General features: G+C 45.7%; 1 protein-coding gene across 1 annotated transcript in view; it reads left to right on the top strand.

Moving 5' to 3' along the window:
* The window catches only part of LOC142433784 (RNA helicase Mov10l1-like), a 78,795-nt gene extending 66,219 nt beyond the window's left edge, over window positions 1-12,576 (top strand). Inside the window, exons 18-21 of the mRNA XM_075538475.1 lie at window positions 662-811; window positions 4,440-4,547; window positions 11,754-11,891; window positions 12,487-12,576. Coding sequence (XP_075394590.1) covers window positions 662-811; window positions 4,440-4,547; window positions 11,754-11,891; window positions 12,487-12,576 — 486 coding nt within the window. The remainder of the gene's footprint in view (window positions 1-661; window positions 812-4,439; window positions 4,548-11,753; window positions 11,892-12,486) is intronic.
* Window positions 12,577-13,527: the final 951 nt, after the last annotated feature.

Here is a 13,527-nt window from a genome sequence, read left to right as displayed (position 1 = left end):
AGGATGGAAGGGAGCGAATTTGCAAGGGAAAGACCTGGATGAGCGGGTGTGGAAGGACACATTGGCTTGCTATAAGAGCCTCCTTGTTGTCTGCATGTTCTGACCCAGAAGGACCCTGCTTGCCTCTCCACTGTCATCATTCGACTCTTGCCTCAACCTGGCCCCTCTGAGCTTTGTTGCCGCATCGGCCTTCATTCACTTTCCTCAATTCCCTTTAAGGCCTCGGCGCATTCTGTCTTGTCCACCTCACTATCACCCTGCCCTCCTACCTTCTGACTCCTTGGCCCTTGAATCCCTCCTTACCCTTCCATGCCAGAGCAGGCTCCCTTTCATAAAGGGATCCCTCAATGAACACCCACCTTTCCTACTCTGCTGATGTCAGTCCTCCGCAGGATGTATTCTTGTAGGGCCAGCCTTGCTTGTGCGTAGCACTTCCCACCTCTAGTCGGGAAGGTCGGTCTTCCCTGCCCAGCGTGCTCTCCCTAAGAATACGGCGCCCTTCTGTTCTATTTATGGTTCTTTTCTTTCAACTAACTCGCAAGCACTCCGCTCTTTAAGACGTTATCCTTGCACACAGGCCAGAGTGAACACTCTCTTTGACAAAGGAAGTGTCTGACATTTGTGTGTCCTTCTCGTCTCCCCCCACTCCCTGTCGCATTAGGCCACTGAAAGTCGAGAAGGAAGGAGCACCTCCAGGTTCAATATAGCTGAAGTCGTGCAAGTCGCACGTTACTGTGGCCTTCTGACCAGGGGTGCCACCAGGAGACTGTCACAGAAGGATATTGGGGTGATCACCCCCTACCAGAAGCAGGTATGGGTTTGTTTTACTGTGCACTTCATTTTATGATGTCCCTGCAGCTCTGTTTCTTCTGTCCACCATAAAATGCAGTAGGGGCCAAAGTTTTACACGGTAAAGCAGTGTCTCTTCAAGGGGACACTACTGGTATTTGGCATAGGAGAATTCACTCCCTGTAGCTGTTGTATTTGCTCACAGGACATGCAGCATTCCTGGGCTTCAGGTGCTGAGACAGTGCATGTGAATGTACCATGCATTGTGCTCAGGCCGTAAATGGTGTCATCTTACTTTACTCCACAGATGGTTAACTATGGGCACGTTCTTAGTTTTCCTATTAGGAACAAGGAGATTACGAAGTTCCAAGTAAGGAACTTGGTGTGCTGGACATCACACAACTCTTCGTGTTGGGACTAGAACTCCAAGCAGGGGTCCGGTCTCTTGATCGCCATGTTGTCAGTACATATCCCACCATACTGCTAAGCCAGATTTGGGACTACAAGAGTATTTGCTCTGTCTAGTATCCAATGGAAAGGGTTCCCATCTTTCTTCTTCAGATGGACCAGTATAGGTTTCCCGGGTGTCTGAGTCTGAACTTGTTCAAGACGATCGCTTACACGGTTCGCACCTCTCACTATGATCAGCATACTGCTCCTCCTTCCAGCCTTTCTCAGAGTGAACAACCCAGGCCTCTTCCTCATTGCTCTTACTTGGTAAATCATAAACATCAGGAGTTATCTTTTCTGGAGTGTTGTGGGGACAGGTGGCCAGACACACAGCCTTAGCCCATTGCCCTGATGTTTTTATTTCCAGGAATCCATGGCTGTTTGGAGTGATACTTTTCTGTGCGGAACAATTTTTGTGAAGCCAGGGCCTTGGCGTTCTCTGCTGTGATCCATTACACAAATTTTGTTACAAAGGACTACCTCTTCTACTCCCCTCCCCTCTCCTCTCCTCCCTTTCCATCTACTACTCTCTCCCCTACCCAACTCTGTATTTAAAAAGTGGCTTGTATATTCTGTTTTTCTTTAAAAGATAGATGTCTGATATGTGTCAGGTCACAGACCATGTGTCTCGGTGTGCACAGACGAGAGGCACAAGTACTGCCCTAAAGGGACCCACAAGGGGCAGGCTTGTGCAGAGGCAGAGCCTCATGAAACATGCGATGAAACTGAAGGTGGCTGGACTCTGCTTCTCCTTGGCATGACTTGCTCCTTCCTTTCATTCAGGTCTCTGCTAAATTATCAATGCAGCAATGCCTTCCCTGACAGGCCCCTTTCCCTGAGTCACACTTTACCCCCTTCTTCCTTCATTGTGTCTCCGCGTACTTAGAACGTGGATAGTCCATCTTTTATAAGCTTGATTATCAGCTGTCTCCTCCGGCCCAAGTCCAGGGTCTTTGTCTTGGTCCCTGGTCTGTCCCAAGCACCAAGAACAAGACGAGTCCGGCGAATACGAGGCAAACATTTGGAAGGGGAAACAGATCCTCTGGGTCTCCACATAGTTGTCTGTTTCTTCTGAGTTCCTCCCATAACACCCTTTATTACTTCTGTCCTAACACTTGGCTGCTTCATTGTCTGTTATTTCATTATATGTCTTCGCAAGTACACTCTAAGGAATCGACATCAGTCTCACTATCCACTCTGTACTCAGCATATAGCAGAGAGCCTAGAACCTAATGTGTGCTTAGAGCACGTGTGGTGGATTAAGTTGCTGAATTAGAATAAATTCGGAGATGTATGGAAGATCACAGTGGATTAGACACCTGTTACATAGTGATTGGCCAGTTTTTGTTGGTACTGATTGGGGTTCAGGTTTATCTGAATATCTTCTGAACACTTTAGATGAATTGTAGGGGACTTTATGGTTTTCCTTAGCTCTGTTCATCGCCTCTTCTCCCTAGAAGAAACAAGTGCGGTGGTGGTGCAGGTCATCGTTTCATATCTTTACTTCACAAAAACTTAAGCAATAAACGGTCTGATTGTGTTTAGTGTTCAAAGTTGTGTCACGGGAAAACAAGACCCTGTGGTGATTGCAATAACTGAGAATGACATAACATGTGCACAACTTGTTGAACGTAAAACTGGTAATCTGCCCCATAAGCCTTCAGCACTGTAGAGTAAAAAGTTCCATTAGGTTCAAAAGAAAACCAGGGCCTCTGTGACCAGCCTCAGCTGTGGAAACATCCGAACCACAGCTACTGCTTTTTCCTCTTTTTTCCTTCCCCAGCCTCCTGTAGGTGAGCCTCCCTCCTGTCACAGCCCTTTGGCTATGCATTTCTCTTCACAACAATTCCCTTCGGCTCCTGAAAAAGGCACACAGACTGTGCCTTCAGTTCTCATTTGCCTCTTTTGCTTGGATCTATCTGGGTCCATGTTTTTTCGTGTTTTTTTTTTTTACAACTAGTGCTGTGTTACAGAAATAACACAAGTGAGTGCCTCCAACAAACGTATTTATTCTTACAGTGTAGGAGGCCAGAAGGGGCAGGCTTTCTCTCTCTCTCTCTCTTCACTCTCTCTCTCTCTCTCTCTCTCTTTCTCTGTTGGCTCTGGGGAAAGTTTTTTTTTATTTCCTTTCAACATCTGTGGACCCAACATGCCTTAGAGATCTCCATGTGTCTCCCCTGAATTGTCCCCTAAGGTCACAGTACAGAGACTCAGGGTCCACAGGATGCAGTCTGCCTCCATGTCTTCTTGATGGTAGTGCGTTCCTCTCCTTAACGTCTCTCCTCTGCTTACCTGTCTCTCCTGCTAACTCTTGTAACCCAAAAGGTGATGCAGACCACACCACCGAGAAAACTCCCCTCAATTGATTGGCTGCTCATAACAGATCTCATTATGGAAGTGACTGTGCTATATCAGATCACAGTATGTGAGGGACCTTCAAAACCTTTATGGTTTGTTTGATTTGTTGTTGTTGTTGTTTTTTGGTATTGTTTTTCTTTATAGGAAGTGTAGGATAGGTAAATCTAGAGACAGGAACTAGATTAAGGGGTTCTTTGGATTATGGCAGGGAGAGGTTGGAAGGAAATGAAGGGTTAATAATAATGACTAAAAGAATGAAGACAATGTTCTAAAATTGATTGTGGTGATGATTGCACAATCCTTTAATGTCTGAAACCTTTGAATTGTACGGTATGTGAGCTATGTGTCAACTTTTTCAAGTTTGAAGCCTTATTGCATAGTTTCTACATTAAATTCTTAAATCACTACCAAATCAGCGAGGATCATGATCCAGCCAAATTGACACATAACTTTGAAGAACACAGCCCAATCCATAAAAGCCCATGAAGAGAGTTACTTTAATTTCTGGTGGAATTCTGTGTGCATATCATCTCTCTGTACACATCCATCTACCCAAACAAAATACATGTACTCTCTTCTTCTGGTGGGCTTCGGGGTGGGTGGGGTGGAGGCTATTTTCCCATGACGTATGACTATCCTCACATGGACTGACCCTTTTCCTCCCAATACAACATACCCGAAATTGAGATTTTTTAGTGGCATTTAGTGGCATCTTAGATTTGTTAAAGTGTGGTAGATACGTGGAAACTGATAGTGTTCCTTTCTTCATTGTAATTTGTAAAAATAAATGACCCTCTCCGTAAACTGCTATCTGTAATCTCTGGGCTTTGTCTCTTTTCAAGGTGGAGAAAATCAGAATTCTTTTGCAATCCATTGATCTACCAGATGTAAAAGTTGGACCGGTCGAGGCGTTCCAAGGACAGGAATATATGGCTATCATCATCTCAACCGTATGTAACCCTGGACGCAGTAGGGGTGGAAATACACTGGGATTTGAAGTCGACGGCATGTTCCTGATTGTGCCTTCATGACATTGAAATAGACACAACTGACGCAACAGTAGTGACCCGGGACACCATCTGGTCTTTTCTCACTCGTTTAACGGAGGCTCCTTGAGCAGAAGTGTGGGAGATGATTTGCTGATTCAAAATGCAAAACTACAGTAAGGGAAAGGAACCCAGGGAAACACATGAAAGGAGGAGGGACACTGTTACCCTCCAGCGGTATGGACCTGCTGGAGTGAAGACCTGAAGAAAGAGTGGCAAGTGGACTAATGATCCAGACAAATTTTATTTCCAAAGTACACCTTGATACATAATGAGGCAAGGGTACACGGCACGCACAGTGTAATAATAACATCATGATAAAATTGCTCTAAGCACAGTTCCTTGGGACTCATCTCAGCAAAGGCAACTGTGTTCTTAGTGTACACTGTGCATCTCAGAATATGGGAACACATTCTAACGACAATGTCTCCAAGCACCCCAGACAGTCACTATTACCCTTCAGTTAGAACTCAGTGACTTTCTATTATACCCCCTTTTTATTTTGTAGCTAACGCTGAAGAGCTGCAAAAGCAGCTACCTGCTGAAGCTGTGGTTTTTCTAAGAAGCTGCAGGGTACAGAAGTGGAACATTTGGCTCAGCTGAGCTTTACACAAGCTTGGGATCATCCTACCTTCTTCTGTTTTTATTGAAAACCTAGACCACTTTCATGCAGAACAGCTCCAACTTCCTTATCACCTAGAACATTTTAAACTTCTTTATCATGCGGAACAATTTCAAATTCTTGATATCACATTTGTTATCACATTCCTCATCTCTCTTTACTGGTTTGGGGGAGCCTACTGAGTTTTCTGCTTCAGTTTGACTCGCTTCTGCACAAACTTTAACTCCTTTGACTTCTGCTTGGGTCTGCCTAACAATCCCAGTTTTGTTTGCATAAAAGCAACAATCTTCTCTTAGGGCCATGCATAAGCTACCTTGTTTACAATGATATGATGTTTTGTTCTTTGATGCTTGATACCTGGCCCTTTCGACAGGTAATGGTCACAGAGGCTGGTGTACTTCTTCCATGTGGGCTTTGTTGCTTCTGAGCTAGATGGCCGCTTGTTTATCTTCGAAACGTTAAGACCCCAGATGCTATATCTTTTGATAGCAGGGCACCATTAGCTTTCTTCACCATACTTGCTTATGCACACGTTTGTCTTCAGGGATCGTATCAGGAAGATGGGCACCCACTGATATGATTTTTAGTTCTTTGATATCTGATAATTGGTCCCTTCTATACCTCGTGATCCATAGACTGGTATGCTTCTTCCATGTGGGCTTTGATGATTCTCAGCTGGATGGCCACTTGTTTACCTCAGGCCTTTAAGACCCCAGATACTATATCTTTTGATAACCAGGCACCATCAACTTCCTTCACCACATTTGCTTATGCACACATTTGTCTTCAGCGATCATATTGGGAAGGTGAGCATCATGGAATTCCAATTTAATAGAACAACGTGTTCTTGCATTGAGTACGTACTTAATGGAGGCCCAATGCCCATCTGCTGCTTTAATACTAAACCTATAAATACATGCACGTAGATCTATGTCGCCACCATCCTATATAACTATATGGACATGTATACATGCCTTTATTTAGACCTCTATAAATACCCTTTATCACCTAGTCTTTTCCTATATTTCCTTGTACTTTCCTTTTGTCCCACTGTCATGCTCAGTCTTCATTTGGGTTTCAGTAACTTTTCTCGGTTACATTGCCCTTCCTGAATCCCTACAAGGCCTCTCACGCCCTCCTTGCCACTAATGTTCTATCAGTTGCTGCTCCCCTGTCCCTGGGTTGGTCACCACCACCTCCTTACCCCTGCCTCTCCCACTCCCATGTCCCCCCGGAACCATTGGTCCCATTGTTTTATCCTCCAGACTATTCATCCAGCCTATCTTATCTAGATAAATCGATAGAGATAATAATATGCACCAAAAATCAAGGCATATCAAGACAGGCAACGAATGAGAACACAGCAATGACAACAAAAAAGAAAACCCACAACCCATAAAAGAACAAATTAATTAAAAGGGGAAAAAAGAAAACATTTTTAAAAGAAAGAAAAACCTGTAAATAGATCAAGGTCTGATTTTTGAACTCTAGGCTTGTCCTCCAGTCAGGTCCGATGCGGTGCCACGTTCTGGCCCCAGAGCCTATCCTTTGTACTCCCTCAGGAGCTCCCTGCTCTGCCACACACCGTTAGTGGTTTGCCTCAGTGTTGCAGGCGAGTACAGAGTAGAGGCTCAAAGCCCATCAGTAGCCAACTGGACACCCTCTTACTGAAGGGTTGTGGGGAGGAGATCAGCCAGTCAGGGTGCAGGGTGGCAACGATGAAACATATAACTTTCCTCTAGTTCTTAAATGCTTCCGCCCCCCCCCCACTATCATGATCCCAATTCTACCTTTAATCTGGCTAGACCAGAGGGTGTACCTTTGTACAGAGGGAAGCTGGAAACAAAGGGAATCCAGGACAGATGACCCCTTCAGGACCAGTGGTGAGAGTGGCGATGCCAGGAGGGTGGAGGGAATGTGGGGTGGATAGGGGAAACCGATTACAAGAATCTACAAATAACCTCCTCCCTGGGGGATGGACAACAGAGAAGTGAGCAAGGGGAGACGTCGGACAGTGTAACATGACAAAATACTAATTTATGAATTAAGAAGGGTTCATTTATGAATTAAGGGAGTGGGGAGGGAAGGGGGAAATTAGTCGATATTAAGGGCTCAAGAAGAAGGCGCATGTTTTGAGAATGCTAATTGCTACAAATGTGCTTGACACAATGTATGTATATATGTATGTATTGTAATAAGAATTGTACAAGCCCTCAATAAGATGATTTTTTTTTAAAGCTACCTTTGGCTTGTAACAAAGGCAGAGACACCTAGGGCTGAGGATCCCCTCACTGTGAGACCAATTAAAAGGGGCACTAATGTAGGAGCAGTTCTGTGAGTTGGGGTGCTTCCAGCAATTATGCTCAGGTAATCTCTTCCTTCTGTCCCACTAAATAGGTACACCTGGGTGATTACACGAATTAATATGCACAGCTCTGAGTACTTGTTTTGGTTGAAAATAGGGACACGTAGACAAGGAGTGAGTCCAGAGGTACAAGCAAACCAGGTGGTAGTGGGGTTTAAATGGGGTACAAGGTCACGTAGCAATGTTAAAGGCAGGAGACCCACTCACCCAGCACTGGTCTCTAGAATTCATTTAGCCAGAGTCTCCTTTAGGGTCCGATTCATCCTTTCAACTTGCCCTGAGCTCTGAGCCTGATAGGCACGATGTAATATCTATATTGTGCCTAAAATTTCCCTTCATGTTTGTATAGTTTTAACAACAAATCCGGGTCCATTGTCTAACCCAATAGTGTCAGGCCACTCTACCTAGGGACGATCTTATGTAATACCGTTTACCTCCTACTCGAGCAGTTTGTTTCTTGTTGGGGAATGCTTCCACTTAACCTGACAAAGTGTTACAGAGACTAACAAATACCTATAATCCCATGGTCCTGGTTTAATCTCAGTAAAAGTGCTTTCCTACATGGCATCCTCATTCTCTGGTCCTGACAGGGTGTGGAGCACCGGCAGGTCAAGCGTTTACTTGCAGGCAACTCTGGCAGGCAGTCACCACTTCTTCTGTTGTCTTAGCGAGTTGGCGGCCTAATAATCTCATTGGACTCGTCCTGCCAGTTTGCTAGAGCCTAGGTGACTATAGGCGTGCAGCTGCTTCACAGGCCTTTCGCTTTCCATTCTCTGGTAAGCTGTGAAGGCAGTCAGGTAGCCAGAACCAGGTCCATTCTTAAAGCTGCAGCTCAAGCTGCTTCATCTAACTTTCAATAGGGCCACTGGGTTGCTTCCTTTTTGATGACCAGGACAATGGCTAACAGTCACTTTACTGGGCGTCCAGATGGCTTCTTATGGCTGCAAATCTTCTTCCTAATTTTTCATTTCAGTCCCTTCTGAGGTCAGTACATTCCTTTCTTTTTCTTTAAAGGAGACAGGGTACTGACAGGTTGCCACTGGGCTTGTTCTGGATTTTAGCTGAACCACAACTGGAGACCTGTGAGCTGCAAGCCCAGGAGGGTTATCTTCTCGAAATGCCCGGGCCTTCAGTCAATAGTCTTCCCTCATAGGCATGAGAGGAAGGCTCAGTGACTGTCAAGAGATGAGTCAGAGAGATCTGCCAGGGGGCTTCTTCTTCTGGCCCACCCAACTAGTTAGTTATGCTCTAATTGAAAGCTGATCACCCCCTTGAGCATAGTCCAAGAGACAGTTTCTAATTTGCCTGTTGCCCCTTGAATGGGAGTCTTCTTTCTGCTGATGGGGCCTGCTGCTTCCTTGTGGGCTGAGTGGGTTGCCCCCGTGTCTACAAGTAATGTGACAGGCCCATCCCCAACTTTCAGGGTTATCATGGGCTTTGGGGGTCCAGCGGTGCTCCGACCTCTTTATTCTAAGACTGAAATGAGTTCTCTGACTGACGGGGCTGATTTCTATGCTGAGGTCATTTGTGGCAGTTGGCCTTCCAGTGTCCCTCTTGTTTGCAATAAGCACATTGATTCTTGCCTAGTCGTTTATACCTATTCTGTCCGTTGTGCCTGGTTGGCTCCGGACGAGGTTCTGGTCTCCCTGTGGTCATAGCAAGGAATCAGGCCATTGCTTTGGCTTGCTTCTCTTCTGGGGGGTTTCTATTTTCCAAGAAGTCTTTTCTGCTATTTCTAAGAATTCTCTAATATTTCCCCCTGCACACCCTTCTAGTTTCTGTAACCTTTTCTTACTGGCTAGTGCTGCTTGGGACCCAAAAGCTACATCAATGACTTTGCAATTATCTGGTAGCTCTGAGTCTATTGGGATATAGCCGTTAGGCATCAAACAACCTCTCTTAATAAATTGCTGATCTCTCATCCTTTCCCTATATTATATTAATTACTTTGGAAAAATTAATGGTGGTGCGTGCTGCCTCCCAGAGACCACTCATGATAGCCCGGTGGTAGGCAAGGAAGTGCTCCCTACATCGAGGGTGGTTTGGGGCCCCTTCAGGATGGCGCAAGAGGACAGCAGATTCCAACTCCTGGGGGCCAGTCTCAGGTTTCCAGTCTGCTCCTGAAGACATTTTTCTGGCTCTCGCTGCAAATGTGCTCATGTTCCTCGGCTGTAAGGAAAGTCTAGAGTAGTTGCTGACCATCGTCCCACCTTGGCTGGTGTATTTGACTCCACAATATCAAATCATAGGGTGATGTAGATGAGATGGTTTGAATGTTAGGCTTATCTGACCTAAAATGAAAACTCAGACCAGGTAACAGAGAGAGACTAAAAGTTCCTTCAGAGTGCCATCCCCCGTCAGAGTGGCCAATTGTAACAGGGTACTACGATTAACTTTTTCTTCCCAAGAGGCGGCCCCCTTTTTTCAGAGCCCCGTGGGCCAGCAGGAGATCAGGGGTGCCCGCTGATGTTTTCCTTGAGTCAATCCCATGCCTGTAGGAGGAAAAGTGATGGTTACAAGACAGACAGACACTAAAACACAAAAACTGTACAGACTTACAAGGCACAGGTGCCTCAGAATCTCTTTAGCTGCTTTTCACGGAATCTTCCAGGGCACATGTTGACTCCCAACATTATTATGAATAGCTTCATGCTCTTCTTCTGCCATGTTGAAGCTTATAAAAAGCTTAGTTGTAGCATCTGCTACATGCAGCTTTGCCTGCGGCGAAAGGTCTTGGGAGGCCTGAATGGGCTCACATATGGGTGATAAACAGTACAGTGCTGCTGGGGCAGGAAGCATTGAAGATAATAATAAACGGAAAATAGGCTTCTCTGGGGACCTTTTCACTACAGTGGTACTAAGGTGAAGTACAGCATTAACAACATACAGAGAATCAGATATAGTATTTAAAGCAAAAGGATTATTACTTAAAAACATTACTGGGAAACAAACAAAAAATCAATGACTACCAGGGATAGGTGGTAAAGGTGCAGAGGAAATAATCACTCAAAATCGAATGTCCTTCCTTTGTCAAGTTTGCGTCATCAATTTCAAATTCATGTAGAGAAGCACAAGCCTTGTGCAAAATGTTCTTTAGTTCTAACCCAAGTCTCCCCATCAAGGGTGCCTTCATCTGGAAACCAGGCATTAAACTTTCCAATTACTTCCAAACAATCAGTAATCCTATTTCTAGAAACAGAATCCTCATGTGTTTTTTTAAACATGTGGTAGATAAGTCCGGGAAATGCCCCCAACTTTCCTTGGGAATTCCCCATGGAGTCACTGCTCCACAACCCCTCACCTTAGGGAAGCCATCACTCCCTACTTCAATTCCAGGCGACTGATAGCCCCATCAGGTCCCTGTCCCAGTGCCATATGTTACCATACAGCAGTGCAGACCTGCAGTTGGTGACAACCTGACGGAAAATAGGGGCCAATTGACTCATGATCCAAAGGCAAATTTTCCCCCAAAATACAGCTTCATATATAAATGAGGCAAGGGTGCATAGCATGTCTAGTGTAACAATGACATCGTGATAAAATTGTGCTAAGCACAAACAATTCCTGGGGATTCATCTTAACAAAGGCCGCTGTGTTCGCTGTGTACACAGGCCATCTCAAAATATGGGAAAACATCATAAGGACACAGTGTCTCCCAAGCACCCCAGAGATTCTCCAGGACACCGCAGGGGAAACTCAGTGACTCTCTACAGGACACAATGTCGAAGGAAAAAGGGAGTCACTGCACTATGAAGCAGGTGGAAATTAAAAGGGCAGAAAGTAAAATAGAAGCACCCAAGGGCATTCACATTCTCTCGATTCAGCTCACAGCACAGGCTCAGTGCAGACCAGTGTAAAAATTCCCATACATAACTGTACCATCAAGTGTTAAGCACTGGTAAAGTAAAAAGTTAACCACTTTTAGTACATTGGATGATATTTCTTTCTGAACATTTTGCTCTGCGTGCATACACACATGATTGGCAATAATGATAATTGTTTTGTCTCTGCTGTGGTTTGTTCAAAAGTGACACGGCAATTAGTGTCATTTCCAAACAGGTCCATGTGTCCTGACTCCCTTTCCCTGATGGCAAGCAGCTGTATTGACCCTCTATATTTTTAGGTACGATCAAATGAAGCCTGTGCTCAAGACACAACGTTTTCTTTGGGGTTCTTGGCCAACTCCAAAAGATTCAATGTTGCAATCACCAGAAGCAAAGCTTTATTGATTGTAATCGGAAACCCTTATATCCTGGTCAAAGTGAGTTTTCCCGGGGTGTGGAAAAGTGGTACCTTTGTGTTTTCTCGGGAAAGGGAGGGTTTCCAGGGAAAAGCATCATGTGACCTGTCAGGACTGCTGGGGAAGCCCACTCTGGTCAGCTTTCCCTGACTTCTGAGACGTGGGTCACCTTTGCCCATTGAAAGTTTACAAGGAGCAAGTCCCTCCTGGGGAAACTGCCTGGGCCACCAGCCACCTGGGTACAGCTTGAGCCCTACCCACAGTCCCTGTCTCCCTTCATTGCTCCCTGATTGGCCCACATGCAGAATCTTTTCATACATTAAGCCTATGTTTCTCAAACTAGGGGATTCCAGCCCCTGGGGACTCAGGAAAGATGGGCAGAAGTGGGGTGGGGAAGGGTGCCAGAGAAGATGCCCACACTTTTTCCAGGATGATGAGCTATTAGCATAAAAGGTTTTCATTGTCGTGGAGCGGAGGAGAGTGGGCTGAGTCATTTAGATTTTTTCTGCAAAGGGGGGCAAATCCATTTGGAACCTCTGCGTCAAACCCAAGTGCTTTTGTGTGATTTTGACCAGCCCTCATCTGACTCTTCTCTTCTCTTTTTATTTGCCAAAAGGAGCCCTGCTTTTATGCTTTACTGGAATATTGTCTTCGAAATGGGGCTTACATCGGATGCGATTTACCTCCGGAACTACAGTGCTTGTAAAGGTGGGTGCTGCTGAAGGAAGGCCAGGCAGGAATTGTGACCAGCAGACCCGAAAGAGACTTTTCACAGACTTCTACCTCCTGATGAGATGTGTGAAAAGGGAAGGGTGATTGTACAGAGCATTTGTGTGCCCCAATTTGCATGCACTTGCACAGACCGGATGTGTGGCAGCCTCCCCATCTCCTCTGTGTACACCTCTGACCTGCTCTAGAGAAGCAGGCCCAGGCCCCAGCACAAGGAGGCAGGGAAGCCTCAGGAAGCTACAGCTCTCCACCCCCACCCCCTTCTCAATGACCTGCTGTTTCCTAATCCCTAGGCATCAATCCTCTCTTTCAGACCAGTTCCAGCAGTTCTGTCCTAAAACATCTTCTAGAGTCTGCCATCAGCTTTTCGTTGCCCCCCTAAAACACAGGACTGTATTTAGAGAAGGATTCAAGGAACAGAAATGCCAGTCACCTCTCCAGAATGTGTTCCTCTTAACAATCGGCTAGCAGGCTGGCTCTGCTTTCAGTGACCCCAAAGCTCAGCCCTTTGTTTGGCTTTTCCCTCCAACAGCTGTGACTAGCTGAGGTGGCTCAGCCCACCCCTCCCTGATGTGGCCGTGGTGTACATCGGGCCTGAGAAGAGCAACTTTGTGCTTCAGCACCCGAAAACGTTGGCACTGCCGGAAGGTTATGGCTTGTCGCGTTCAGTTCTTGGAACACTGCCTTGTTTCCCCTTCCTTGTGGAACAATAAACGTGCAAGGCAAATGACCCTGTGGCATGTGCTCATATTTTGTTTCTCGTGCTCGCCCTACATGGCAGGTGGGCTGATGTGTGAAGAGAACAGAATCTAAGAGGTTAATAAGATCCTGAGGGTTCTCAGAAAACCTAGCATTTTGAGACTTTCAGTTATACTGATCCCAGGTAGAGAAAGGCCAATATTGGAGACCTTCCTCCCCGTCATCTCCC

The sequence above is a fragment of the Tenrec ecaudatus genome, chromosome X, assembly GCF_050624435.1.
Source record: "Tenrec ecaudatus isolate mTenEca1 chromosome X, mTenEca1.hap1, whole genome shotgun sequence".
Taxonomy (NCBI): Eukaryota; Metazoa; Chordata; class Mammalia; order Afrosoricida; family Tenrecidae; genus Tenrec; species Tenrec ecaudatus.
This window is presented reverse-complemented; position numbering and strand designations above follow the sequence as displayed.